The 14,405-nt window shown below is 53.2% G+C and overlaps 1 protein-coding gene across 1 annotated transcript in view; it reads right to left on the bottom strand.

Annotated features, from left to right (window-relative positions):
* SND1 (staphylococcal nuclease and tudor domain containing 1) overlaps window positions 1-14,405 on the bottom strand; it is a 237,003-nt gene that overhangs the window by 101,560 nt on the left and 121,038 nt on the right. Inside the window, exons 13-14 of the mRNA XM_053407017.1 lie at window positions 6,619-6,729; window positions 1,267-1,339 (exon numbers count right to left, since the gene is read on the bottom strand). Coding sequence (XP_053262992.1) covers window positions 1,267-1,339; window positions 6,619-6,729 — 184 coding nt within the window. The remainder of the gene's footprint in view (window positions 1-1,266; window positions 1,340-6,618; window positions 6,730-14,405) is intronic.

Below are 14,405 nucleotides of genomic sequence, written 5' to 3'. Positions count from 1 at the left end.
GAGAGCTCCGCAAAACTTCCAAGGACGCTGTGGCAACCAGACCCCCCTATCGCCAGGGCGTCCAGCTCCCCCCAAGGACGCTGATCTCGGCAACCCAAGTCCAGAAGCAGCACAAATGTCCCCACGGAGCCCTGGCTGGATCTGGAAGGGCAGTTTTGCTCCTGAGGGCCTGAGTTTGCAGCTGAGTGGAGAACTTTTCTTGTCCTCTCAGTCGGGGGGACAACGGATGCTGAGGAGGCTTCCCTCCTGGCGGCGTCAGGTCGATGGCTGATGAAAAGCCTATGGATTTCCCAGCATGCACCTCTCTCTTTCCACCAGGGGTAGGCAACCTAAAGACCCGGGGCCAGATCCGGCCCAATTGCCTTCTCAATCTGACCCGCGGATGGTCCGGGAATCAGCGTGTTTTTACACGAGTAGAATGTGTCCTTTTATTTAACATGCATCTCTGGGTTATTTGTGGGGCCTGCCTGGTGTTTTTACATGAGTAGAAGGTGTGCTTTTATTTAAAAAGCATCTCTGGGTTATTTGTGGAGCATAGGAATTCGTTCTTTTTTCCTCCCGAAATATAGTCCGGCCCCCCACAAGGTCTGGGGGACGGGGGACCGGCCCACAGCTGAAAAAGTTTGCTGACCCCTGCTCTACACACACACACACCACCCTTTCCATTTCTCTCTCAGAACCAAGCAGGGCTGCTGAGTTTCACTTTGGGGGGGTCTTTGCTTGGAGGGGGGAATGGGCCTGGGAAACGGCCTGACCCCTCAGGAGATTCTGGAGACAGGCGCTGGGGACGTGGGGAGAAGGGGAGAGAGAGAGAACGAGAACAAACACCTCCCAGGGGCGACCCTCAGCCTTGCCTTTGGCCAAGCCGCATCCATGAAGCTCCTTGGAAGCTGCCGGCCTGGGAAGGGAGGGAGGGAGGGAGGCAGGCGCCCATTTCCAGGCCAAGACCAAGCGCCTTTCCAAAGCTTTAACCTGGAGGGCTGAGAACGGGACTCTGGAGATCCCAGCGGAAAACCCAGGCCTCTCCCTCCTCCCCACTCAGGCAGAGTTTCTAAGAGAGAGCTCAGTCAGGAGAGCAGGAGACTCTGAATGTCATGGGAATGTCATGGGAAAAAAAGATTCCTGCATTGCAGCGGGTTGGACTAGATGGCCTTCGTGGTCCCTTCCAACTCTACAATTCTACGGTTCTACACATTGCCCTTCTTTTTTAAACAAAAACCAAGCACGCAAGGACACTGATGGGATCTGCTTCTCTGCCTTCCTTACCCCAGAGATGTCGGCCACCCGGTGGATCGGGACCTCCTTCTTGCTGTGCAGTCCTTTCCCGTTCTTTATCGCCCTGTTTTTTGGGGGGGAAGCAATCAGATGGTCAAAGGAGGCAGAGGGGCAGGCCAGGAGGAGCCCCCTTCTGCTTCTGAGGGGCTTGTCGACCCCAAGAAGCAGCCCTGGGCTCAGAAGCCTGAATCTCCCTCAAAGGGCTTTTCCCTCCATGCAAAACGTGCCATGAGCAGTTCTGTTCTCAGGGAAACCAGGTTTCTCTCGAAAATGATGTGTCATCTCCTGCAACTTTGCAGGAACATGGGGCACCCCAGCCCTGGCCCCAGGCAAGAGACCCCCCCCTCCAAAAGGCTCCCCAACTCTGGGCATCAGAGGACAACCCCTTGCCAGGAGGGTTTTGAAAAACCTTCCTTGGAGGTTTTTAAGCAGCGGTCGGATGGCCACCTGTAAGCGATGCTTTGGCTGCGATTCCTGCATTCAGAGGCCCAGTTAGTCCAGCGTCTTGCTCTCAGCAATTGCCTCTGCAAGACCAGCAAGGAGGATTTGAGTACAAGAGCAGCCCTCTCCCCTCCTCTGGTTTCCAGAAAATGAATGGGGGGGGGAGGGGAGAGCACAGCAACCTTGACTATAATAAATAATAATAATAATAACAATTTTTTATTTATACCCCGCCCTTCCCGGTTCAGGAAACCGGGCTCAGGGTGGCTAACACCAATTTTAAAACACTTAATTGATGCTACAAAAAAAACCAGCATAAAATATGGTATGAAACGTGAATAACAATAAAATCAAAAATTAGTTTAGGGGGAAAATCCATCCAATAAACATTAGATGATCACCAGGGCTAGCTGGCTAAATTAGTCCTCTTTGGGCCAGTGAGGAGACCAGGGGAGAATTAGCTGTGGGATCCCAGAGCGGGTAATCTTCATAAAAGGGGAGGGCGAGGGAAGAAAGGGGAATAAAAGATCAGGCTAAGTTCAAATTGAAAGCCAGGCGGAATAGCTCCGTCTTACAGGCCCTGCGAAGGAAGTTAAATCCTGCAGGGCCCTGGTCTCATGGGACAGAGCGTTCCACCAGGTTGGAGCCACCACTGAGAAGGCCCTGGCCCTGGTGGAGGATAATCTGACTTCCTTAGGACCCAGGATGTCTAGTGGCTCCCAGAGCCCTCTCCTCCTCTGTGAATTACAAGAAAGAAAATTCCACCTAAACATTAGGAAGAACTTCCTGACAGTAAGAGCTGTTTGACAGTGGAATTTGCTGCCAAGGAGTGTGGTGGAGTCTCCTTCTTTGGAGGTCTTTAAGCAGAGGCTTGACAACCATATGTCAGGAGTGCTCTGATGGTGTTTCCTGCTTGGCAGGGGGTTGGACTCGATGGCCCTTGTGGTCTCTTCCAACTCTATGATTCTATGATTGTATGAATTTGCCTCCTCCTCTTCTAAAGCCACCCCAGTTGGTGGCCGTCCCTGCCTCTGCGGTTCAACTCTGTGCCTCCTTCGACCTGCCCCAAATGGCCCCACTATCGGCTTCCTGGGACATCCACGAGTCCTGGTGTGATGAGGAAGGGAGAGAAACTTCTGCCCCCCCTCTCCGCCTTGATGCACCTTCCTCCTGTAGCTCCCCTGCCCCACAGGGACTCCCCACTTCTCCTAAGAGAGGCTCCCCAAGAGCTCCCCCCTCTCTTGCAGGAGCACCATTTCAGGAATCTTGAGGTGGGGGGAGAGAGCAGAGGGATTTCCAATTTGCAGGCAGGCTGTTCCTCCCACAGCTTCTCCACAATCACGGCCAGCTGCTAACCTTTTCCTTTTAATTGCATTTCCCTCTTCCTATCAAGCCTCCCTGAAGCAGAGGAGCTGCTGCTGCTGCTGCCGCCTGCCTGCTTGCAATCTGAAAGGCGCCATCAGGCTCTGAGACAAGCAGGGCCCCCCTCCTGCCCCCCCTAGAAACAGACACACACACAATCCCCTCCGTCCTCCTTCTCTCTGCTGCACCTTGGGGTCCTCCAAAAGGAAGACCGCTCCAGTGGGAAGAGCTGTTTGGACAAAAGCACCCCCTTGCAGGGCGAACGACTCTCCTTCCTTGGAGGGCTTTAAGCAGAGGACAGGTGGCCCTCTCGCGAATTCTTCCGCTGCGATTCCTGCATTGTGGGGGGGGGGGTTGGGCTGGATGACCTCCGGGGGTCCCTTCAAAGCATACAGACCCAAGATTCTATGGCCTCCTTCACTGGCTGTTCTTCAGCCAAGGTCAAGCGGCCCTCTGCCAAGGGATTCTTCCGCTCCGATTCCTGCCTTGCAGGGGGCTGGACTAGATGACCCCCGTGGACCCTTCCAGCTCTATAATCCTCCGAGCCCGGCTCTCCCTCGGCTCCCGCTGGGCCCGCTCAATGGCTGCTCCCGTGCCGGGGCCTGCCGTTTGTTCAGCCGAGCCGAGGCGCACAAAACACTCTGGCGGGAGTGCCAGGGATCCCGCCGGGCCTTTGTGGAGAAGTCATTGAGCAAGCTGCTCTGTTGCGAAGGGCTGGCCGGCCGGCCTGCTGAATCCGGCCGCGGTTAAATGGGGCACCGGCAGCCGGCTGCTCGCAGGAAGCCAGCCGGCACAATGCTGGGTTTGGGGAGGGAGGGCACTCATGCTGGCCGCCCTTCCCGTCTTTTGGAATACTGGAGAAGAAAATGCACTCAAGAAGGGGCAGCAGAGGACATCAGCTGAAGGGGGAGAGGGGCAAGGTGACAGTTAAGGGCATCCAGCTGCAGCAGGATGAGGCCCGAGGGGCCCTCTTCTGGCAGCGGCCAGCCAGGAGCCCCCATGGAAGAAGCCTGCATGCAGGATCCAAGCACAGGAGCAGCTCGCTCCCTCCTCAGCCCGGAAGCCCAGCAGAGGCCGGCCGCAGCCAACGCTGAGCTCATTTGGGCAGCTGTCCTGCCAATCGCATGGCTCGCATCCTGGGCTGCTTTGCTCTGTGGTCGTCTTCCTCTGCCAGGAGGAAGGGAAGGCGCACGAGGTCTGTGGGGGCAGCAGGACAGAGCCCTGGGGTGGGGCGCAGAGAGCGGGCGGCTGAGCGACCAGGGCAAACCTTCTACCAACCTTCCTGGTTGCCCGAGATCCCTGCAATCTTCGCACACTCTGACTGTCCAAAAACTTGCTCATCCGCTATGCTCAGGCACAAGGCGAGGCTCTCAGGGTTCGGTGCTGAAAACGGCAGGAGGGGAGAGCTGCTCTTGTGCTCGAATCCTGCTTGCAAGTTTCCCATAATGCAGGCATGTCCAAAGTCCATTTCAGGGGCCTAATCTGGCCTGCCGGTTGATTTAATCCGGCCCCCGTGGCAGTATATGTCCTTGGTCGGCCCTCGCGCATGTTCACTTCATCAAATTTGGCCCTCTTTGGAAAAAGTTTGGGAACCCCTGCCATAATGGGAAGGTGGCTGCCCAGTGGGAGAAGAGGAGGCTGGACCACGGGAGGCTGGGACTTCCACGGGAAGGCCACGCTCCAACACGATGAGCAAGCGCTTTTGCCTTCCTGCATCAGGCCGGCAGCCTGGCCCACAGAGGAGCCCAGGGGGCCTCATCCTGCCCCTCGCCTGGCCCCGCCCTGGCTGCTCAGCAGCTGGGCTCCTCCTCTCACGGCTGGCTGGCTGGCAAGGGGGCTCCACTCTCTCCTGCTCCCCTTCCCTCCCCCTCGGAGGAACATCTGTCAGGGCTGGACCCACACTGCGTGGTGCCGGCCTGGTAATTGGCTTCGCGGTCCCACCCGCTCCCCGGCGCCGCCTTTGCTCTTTTCCGCGCTCGGCTGAGGCGTCCGCTTCTCTGCTGCAGGCTTGCAAGTTTTCAGCCCAGCTGTCAACAAAAAGGCTCGGCTAATTGGTGGCCGACAGACTCTTAATAAGGGCTGGGGGGGGGAGGCGGGGAGAGATTCACGGCCCCCTCTGCGTCACTTGACAAGGACTTGCCATGCTGCTGGCTGCAAGAAGGGGCTCTTGGGCAGAGGCGGGCAAGGGGCTACGGAGCGTCCAATCTCTCAAAAGACAAGGCACAGCAGCTACAACTTGCCAGGCTGGTCTGAGGGGCCCCAGAGACCCTGATGCCCACCCCACTCGCCCCTAGTCCAGCCTGCGATGCCATCCACCTACCCAGCCCTCTCCCAGAAAAAGCCAAGAGGTCCTTCTCCTGCTGCCCCACAAAAGAGGGCTCTGCTCTGCCCTCCACAGCTGCAGCCAGTCGATCCTCCTGCCCCACGGGACAGAAGAGGGCTCTTGAGTTCAAGTCCTGTTTGTGGGTTTCTTCCATAACGAGCCACTGGCCTGATCCTGCAGCCTCTCTTCTTCTGTGCCCATGCGCCATGAGTGGCCAGCAAGGAGCGCTTGGTTCAAGGAGGCCCCCTCTACGGACAGCCGCCATTCTTGGCCGAAAGCTCCCAGGAGCTGGCAGGCGGAGGGGGGCTCAGGACGGCAGCAGGGTTTCCATTGCCTTGTGTTAGAGAATCATGGAATCCGAGGATTGTAGAGTTGGAAGGGACCCTGGGGGTCATCCAGCCTGACCCCCTTCAATGCAGGAATCTCAGCTGAAGCATCCAGGACAGACGGCCATCCAGGCTCTGCTTAAAAACCTCCAAGGCAGGGCAGTCGACCCCCTTCCCAGGGAGACGGCTAGAATCTCCTTTCCCATGAAGCCACAGGAACAAGCTTGTTCCCTCTTTCATGGGGCAGCCTTTGAAGACAGCTATCCTATCTCTTCTTTGCCAGGAGAGATTGAGTGGCCAACAGGTGGCATAAAAAGAAATGACCATGCAGCGGAACAGATTTCCTGATGCTGGGCCGCACCACACGCCCGCACCCCAAGCAAGCTAGCCCCACGGCTCGGGGCTTCCTCTGGCACAGCCGCCGGCCTCCCCAGCTGGCCTGCCCCAAGGAGCAAAGTGAGGGAGCCTCTGCAAAGGGGACCGTTGCTCCTCGGCCTCCCAAGAGCGGCAGAATTTGCCCTCAGGCCTCCAAGGGAGCTGCAGCACAGCTGGTGGCCGGAGCCATGGGCAGCAGGGAGGTGTGGCCCCTCGCTAGCAGCTGGCAGCCGACTGGGCACGGATCAGAGCCCAAAGAGGCTCTCTGCCACCCTGGGAAGCGGGTGGAAGACCCCCTGACTCCCGGGCCTGGCGGGGCTGCCCCTTCCTCCACATCCCTTGTCCCATCTCCCCCCACCCCCCGCCACAGAAGAGGTCCAGTGAGCGTAGCCCCATTGTCCGAAAGGGCACCGAAAGGGGATTCTTCCTCTCCCTTGCCCCCCAGCCCTTTCCAGGCACTGCCTTTCTGCCCCCCCATCGCTTTTCGGCCCCCTTCTCTCCTGCCCCCCCACTCACCGAGCCTCAGCCGCCAGCAGCTCGTCGTAGTGCGAGGACCGCTGGTCATCGTCCTGTCGGTAGCGGATGACGGAGGCCAGGCCCTTGCTGACCAAGGCTTCGGCAATGTTGCTGCAAGACAGGAAGAGGAGGAAAAGGTGTAAATGGCAGGAGCTGGAATCACAGAATTGTAGGCTTGGAAGGGGACACCCAGAAGCCATCTAGCCCAACCCGTTGCGACGCAGGAATGATAGATCAAGAACCCATGACAGATGGACACCCCACCTCTGATTAAAAACCTCCAATGAAACAGAGTTCCCCTTCTTTGAAGGACAGCCATTTCACTGCTCTTCCTAATGTTTAGTCCTTACAATTTGGACCCACTAGTACAGGATTTCCCCTCTGGAGCGGGAGAAAACCCCTCGACCCAAACCCAATCTCTACCACGCCAGCTGATTCACCCTGCAGAGACCAGGCCTTGCTACCCCTCCCTCCCTCCCTCCCTGCAAGGTGGGCCTTGGGGTGCTGAGCTTACGGAGGGGCTCTGGGCTCTGTAGCCATTCTTGAGCTCCGAAACCAACGATTTAGGAACTTTCACCACGTTGAAATCATCATCATCTTTTATTTGTATTCCACCCTCCCTGGCCGAGACTGGGCTCATTGCGGCTAACATCAAGTACGTAACATTGAAGAAGAAGAAGAAGAAGAAGAGTTTGGATTTGATATCCCGCTTTATCCCTACCCGAAGGAGTCTCAAAGCGGCTCACAATCTCCTTTCCCTTCCTCCCCCACAACAAACACTCTGTGAGGTGAGTGGGGCTGAGAGACTTCAGAGAAGTGTGACTGGTCCAAGGTCACCCAGCAGCTGCAGGTGGAGGAGCGGAGACGTGAACCCGGTTCCCCAGATTACAAGTCTATCGCTCTTAACCACTACACCACACTGGCTCTCAACATTGGTATTAAATCAAACAATAATTACCTCTTAAAAACAAGTCAGGATCAAACTAAGTCAAGTCTTACTGCCTCTGCAATTTTTTTTCTAAATGCTGAATGGAATAACACATGAATCTGACCTTTGGTGAATTTGTAAGTAAACCTTTTTTTAAAAAAAACTTGCCAAATGCATAATGTTTTTGTATCCGAGGGAAGAGGGGAACTTTCAAAAGAACTCAAATGATGTATTTTAAAGGTCTAATTCCATGTTTTACTATGCTGCATATTTTGCAATTTTAAATCTCTGCTGGGGTTCTCTCACCAGAGAGTACTTGCCCCAGACCTGGATCTTGGCATGCAGGAATTTTCCTTTCGATACCTTTTTCCTTGAAACAACAACTCCCTTCCTAAACTTTGCAATGGTTCCGTGAGCCAAACAAAGTCATTAAATAATAATTATTATTATAATTTATTATTTATACCCCGCCTATCTGACTGGGATTCCCCAGCCTCTCTGGGTGGCTTCCAACAAAAGATTAAAAACAGAATAAAACATCAAACATTAAAAACTTCCCTAAACAGGGCTGCCTTCAGATGTCTTCTAAACATCAGATAGTTGTTTATTTCCTTGACATCTGACGGGAGGGCGTTCCGCAGGGCAGGTGCCACCACCGAGAAGGCCCTCTGCCTGGTTCCCTGTAACTTCACTTCTCGCAGGGAGGGAACTGCCAGAAGGCCCTTGGAGCTGGACCCCGGTATCCGGGGTGGAGATGCTCCTTCAGGTATACTGGGCCGAGGCCGTTTGGGGCAGGGGTTGGCAAACTTTCTTAGCAGGGGGCCGGTCCACCGTCCCTCAAACCTTGTGGGGGGCCAGACTATATTTTGAAGGGGGGGAAATGAATGAATTCCTATGCCCCACAAATAACCCAGAGATGCATTTTAAATAAAAGGGCTCATTCTACTCATGTAAAAACACACTGATTCCTGGACTGTCTGCAGGCCGGATTTAGAAATCGATTGGGCCAGATCCAGCCCCCCGGCCTTAGTTTGCCTACCCATGGGTTAGGGCTTTAAAGGTCAGCACCAACACTTTGAATTTTGCTCGGAAACGTCCTGGGAGCCAATGTAGGGCTTTCAGGACCGGTGTTATGTGGTCTCGGCAGCCACTCCCAGTCCCCAGTCTGGCTGCCACATTCTAGATTAGCTGTAGTTTAAAGATCAAGATTAAAATGCTTCCCTGGCTGCCTTTGCCTCCAGGACCTTCACGGCTCAAAATCAAGAATGGAAAGAGATATATCAAGATTTGTCTGGCAGGGCAAGAAGCCTCGAATAAAATTTAAGATATTAACAGATGCTAAAGAAAGAGGGGGATTTGCCCTGCCAGACTTCAAATTGTATTACGAATCAGCCGCTTTTTGCTGGCTGAGAGAATGGCTGCTTCTTGAAAACACTGATGTGTTGGATTTAGAAGGTTTTAATAATGTATTTGGATGGCATGCATATTTGTGGTATGACAAGGTCAAAGCACACAAAGCATTTAAAAATCATATTGTCAGGAAATCTTTGTTTAATGTATGGACAAGGTATAAGGATTTGCTTGAAAATAAAACCCCAAGGTGGCTATCTCCAATGGAAGCGAAAGCTCAGAAAAAGCTCAATATGGAGGCCAAATGGCCGAAATATTGGGAAATTTTGGAACAAGAGGGAGATAGGTTGAAACTACAGAGCTTTGAAAAATTAAAAAACAAAGTGTGTGATTGGCTCCATTATTATCAAATAATGGAGGCATACAATTCGGACAAGAAAGTTGGATTTCAGGTGGAAAAATCAAAACTGGAAACATTGCTGCTAGATTCCAAAAGTAAGAATTTGTCAAAAATGTACAACTTGCTGTTGAAATGGAATACTCAGGATGAAACTGTGAAATCAGCTATGATTAAATGGGCACAAGATGTAGGACACAATATCATGATGGCTGACTGGGAACAGTTATGGACCACAGGTATTAAATTTACGGCATGTAATGCCTTAAGAGAGAATATAACGAAAATGATATACAGGTGGTACATGACACCAGTCAAGCTTGCAAAAATCTACCATTTGCCCGATAATAAATGCTGGAAATGTAAAGAGTCTGATGGTACATTCTTTCACCTTTGGTGGACATGCCCAAAGATCAAGACCTTCTGGGAAATGATCTATAATGAAATAAAAAAGGTATTTAAATATACCTTTCTGAAGAAACCAGAGGCCTTCCTCTTGGGCATGGTCGGCCGATTGGTGCCAAAGAAGGATAGAACTTTCTTTATGTACGACACAGCAGCAGCAAGAATACTGATCGCAAAATATTGGAAGACACAAGATCTACCCACCCGGGAAGAATGGCAGATGAAGGTGATGGACTTTATGGAAATGGCCGAAATGAGGGGCAGAATCCGGGACCAGGAAGAAGAGTTGGTGGAAGAAGATTGGAAGAAATTCAAGGCTTATTTACAAAACTATAGTAAAATCGAGGAAGTTTAGAGGGAGTCTGGAAAGAAACTACGTGACTTTTGTATAAATACTATAAAGGACTTAAGATAAATAGACTGTTGAAGGAATGAGGGAAAGTAAAATTATATTATGTCAAGATAAATTATTGGTTAACGATTTGGGAAAGATGGAAAGAACTTGCTGAAATAATTAATTGAAGCAGAATACAAAAAAGGGAGGCGGGAGGAGGTCAAAGAAACAAGCTAATGAGGTTAAGTTAATAAGGTTTAATCTACTTTTTTGTATCCTTTTTGTTTGTTTGTTTGTTTTTCTCATTGTTGTTTCTTCTTTTTTCTGTTTTGTTGTATGTTTAAACTTTAATAAATATTATTTAAAAAAAAAAAGAATGGAAAGAATGGAAGACGAGCCTCCTGGATAAGGCCCCTGGCTTGGCCCTTGTGGTCTCTTCCAACTCTATGATTCTATGATTCTAGTCCAGCAACCTGTGGCTTTCAGCCATCGATGGGCCTCTCCTCCTCCCTGAATTGGTCCAATCCTCTTTCAGAGCCATCTAGCTTCTTGCCCACCCCTGGCTCCTGTGGGAGGGAGTTCCGTAGGTTAACTATGAGCTGAATGAAGGAAGACTTCCTTTCATCCGTGTCACCGTTCCCCTAGTAGCAGGGGAACCCCAAGGATGGGGGGAGGAGAACATATACAGGGAGAAAAGAGGTTTTCCTTTGTTTGCAGGGAATAGTACAAAACAAAGTGGCACTAATACAGAAAAGTTCCAGGGTGGCAACAGAAAGCAAGCCAAAAATGCTTTTGCAGTTCAGAATAGTTCTTCAGAACTATCCAGCAACATCAAGTTATAGGGAAACTGGTGCTATTAACAGTAACCCTAGTTGGTTAATTGATTTGGCAATTCCACACACGTGACGTCTGATGCTAATTCCCCCCCAAGAGTTAAATGAGATTCAGGTGAGGGTCAAAGCCGTTTACAAAACAATAAAGCAATAAAATTACTAAGAAAAAAGTAACAACAAAGCACGGGAAAAGTTACAAGACTGAAACAGGTTTAAACTCCCATCAACTTTTCATGCATCTGGGTCAGGAATGCTTTCTGGAGGACAGGAAAGGGATTTGCCTCATGTCAAGAGGCAAGGAGTTCCACAGGGCAGGCACTTGCCAGGCCGAGAGATGGATTTCCTTTGAACTATTTGAAAAGCAATAACCAACAAATTACGCTAGTAGGACTACAAAAAGTTTTGTAAGGAGGAATATATGAAGTGCTACAAAGTAGATAAAGAATAGAGATATTGGTTATTGGTTATGAGTTTTAAATGTAACAGGGAAAATAAGAAATGTTTACTAAGAGATTAGATTGGAAAATTTCCAGACAGGACTGATGGAAGTAAAAAAATTTTGAGGAAGATGTAAAAATATGTTTAATTACTGTTGAAAACGGTATGTTAAAAAATAAAAAATATACATAAAAAAGAAAGATGGATTTCCTACACTGAACGGGGATTAGCTGGCAGTGCCAGTCCCGCCAAGCGCAGCGGCCAAGCAGGCGCATGTGGAGCAAGGCGATTTATTTCCCTCCACGTGGGGATGGCTTCAAAGCGAAGAATGCCAACTGCTCCAGTGCGTTTGAAGCCAGCGGCCAGGCATCAGGCTTGGGGGGCTCCCAGAGATGTGGGCGTCCCTCCTGGGAGGTGCAGGCAGGCCCTGGCACTGTGGGCTCAGCTGCCAAACTCCCACAGCCCCGGCAAGGGCCTCCACCCTCCAGCTCCTCTGCCGGGAGCCTCTCTGCCTCCCCTGCGACTGGCACAAGACCAGCTCCAGCCACATCCTAGAGCATGAAGGAGGCCCTCACGGCCGGCCTGGAGCTGCTGCTGCTGCCGCCGCCTCAAGGGGGTGGGCGGGCAAGAGAAGAGCCAGAAATAGGCCGGGCAGAGATGGGGGAGAAGAGCGGGGAAGATCTGCAAAGGAGGAATCGGCTGCCAAGCGAAGCGGCAGCTGCAGAGGCACCGCTCGAAATGCCAGGCAGCCAGGAATAAGCCACCGCTGCCGCACCTCCTATTTCAGGCAAGCAGTTGCTGGGCACCCGCGGCACACGGAGCCCACCTTCCCTGGCAGCTGCCTCCCACCCGGCACGGAAGAATCACGAGCGGCTCCAAGGACGTGAAGGGGGTGCCCTCCCCCCACAAGGCAGCTGCAAGCAGCAGCCCCCCAGAGAGGAAAGGAAGTGCCCCCAAGGCTGCTCCCCTCTCTCCTTGCCTCCTGCCGCCCCACCCAAAGCTTGTGGGGAGCTGAGAGGAAGCCAGGGCGGCTCGGGGCTTCTCCCCAGGAGAAAAAGCCGCCCGTGCCCTGTTTGCACGAGGGCAAGGAGCGCTGAGGCTCCGCTCTGTGCGGGCAGCTCGGGTGCCACCGCTGAAGTTTGGCACCTCTCGCATTGAGGTTGTCGGTTGGTGTTTGTGCTGACACTCAGAGCCAAAGCTTGGAGGGGAAGAGGGGGGAGAAGGGCGGCCGTGGGAGGGGGCAAGGCAGCGCATGCTGGCAAGGGATCCCCATTCAGCATCTGAGCCCCGCAGGCAGCGCCCGGAAGCAGCGAGGCACATCCCTGGCAGGCAGCCACGGGAGAGCCAGCTCTCCACGGAAGCCATGCCTGCCAGGGGAGCCACCAGGGGCTCTGCGCCCGAGAAAGGGGCTATGCTGCACCAAGGCCAGCCAGGCGCAAGTGCCAGGGAGGCAGAGGAGCCTGCCGCTTCCAATTCCCAAGTGCAGGGCAACCTGCCTGCCCTGGAAGGGTGGGCCCAGCGCCCTCGGAGTGGGGGCACCTCCAAGCAAGCCTGTCTCAGTTACAGACCAGGAACAGAGACCTCGTTTGGGGGCTGCAAAGAGCACTGCCTGCGGGTACCAGGGCAGGGAGGAGGGTGAGGAGAGGAGAAAACACATCGCGCCGCTTTCTAATCTCACAGGGAGGAATTCCACCCAGTTTTACACAAGAGAAGACCTATTCCTGGAATCACAGAATGGTGGAGCTAGAAGGGACCCTGAGGATCACCGAGCCCTTGCACCCCCAAACTCTGCCCTCCAGAGGTTTTGGAACTATGATTCCCATCATCCCTGACCACTGGTCCTGTTAGCTGTGGATGATGGGAGTTGTAGTCCCAAAACATCTGGAGGGCCAAGTTTGGGGGCACCTGACCTAGCCCAAGCCCCTAAGCTAGCTATGTCCATTGATTTCAGTGGGTCTGCTCTGTGCAAAACTGAGCTCAAATGCCACCCGGGGGGGGGGGTCTGCTTGGCCCTCAGAACTCTCCCCTCGCACCCCCACCCTGGCCTGCATCCCGTCCTCAGAGAGGCTTGCATGAAGCTCTGCAGGAAGGCTCCTGCTGAACAGAGGCAAAAATGGATGCTCATGGCCCTGCCCCTTTCTGCCTCTGGCCCCGCCTCCCCCTGCCCCGCTGCTCCGAGGGGGCTCCGTCCCTGGGTGCTGCCCTTCAGCATCTGGCAGGCTCTTCCCCAGAGGCAGCCGCATCTTTGCCAGATGCCAGCCAAGCGAGGCATCTAATAGGAAGCCATTTGCAGAAGAGGAGCAGCAAAGAGGGGTCTGGGGGTCTGGAGCGGCTGCCTGTGGTGGGGCGAGGCAAGGAGCACAGCCAAGGCAGGACCCAGGCGCTTGCAGGCTTCCCTTCCTGCCTTCTTCATGTTAACCTATGGAACTCCCTCCCACAGGAGGCAATGATGGCCGCCAACTGGGATGGCTTTAAAAGAGGACTGGACAGAGTCCTGGAGGAGGGTGGCGGCTCTGCTCTGCCCTCCACAAACAGCAGAAACTATACTTCTGAATGTTGGTTTTTATTTATTTCATAAAATTTATACACTGCTCAATTGTTTTAAAAAACCCTCAAAGGGTTTTACAAAAAGATAAAACTGTAAAACTGAGGGGGGTGGAATCGCAACCCTACTTTAAAACAGACCAACGTTAAAACACTGAAAGAGACTTGGAATACTTTCTGAGCAACTGGGTAAAGGTAAAGGGACCCCTGACCATTAGGTCCAGTCGCAGACGACTCTGGGGTTGCGGCGCTCATCTCGCTTTATTGGCCGAGGGAGCCGGCGTACAGCTTCTGGGTCATGTGGCCAGCAGGACTGAGCCGCTTCTGGTGAACCAGAGCAGCGCACAGAAACGCCGTTTATCTTCCCGCCGGAGTGGTACCTATTTATCTACTTGCACCTTGACGTGATTTTGAACTGCTAGGTTGGCAGGAGCAGGGACCGAGCAACGGGAGCTCACCCCGTCCCGGGGATTCGAACCGCCGACCTTCCGATCGGCAAGCCTAAGAGGCTCAGGGGTTTAGACCACAGTGCCACCCGCGTCCCTAAGCAACTGGGTA

The sequence above is a fragment of the Podarcis raffonei genome, chromosome 10 (genome assembly GCF_027172205.1).
Source record: "Podarcis raffonei isolate rPodRaf1 chromosome 10, rPodRaf1.pri, whole genome shotgun sequence".
Taxonomy (NCBI): Eukaryota; Metazoa; Chordata; class Lepidosauria; order Squamata; family Lacertidae; genus Podarcis; species Podarcis raffonei.
This window is presented reverse-complemented; position numbering and strand designations above follow the sequence as displayed.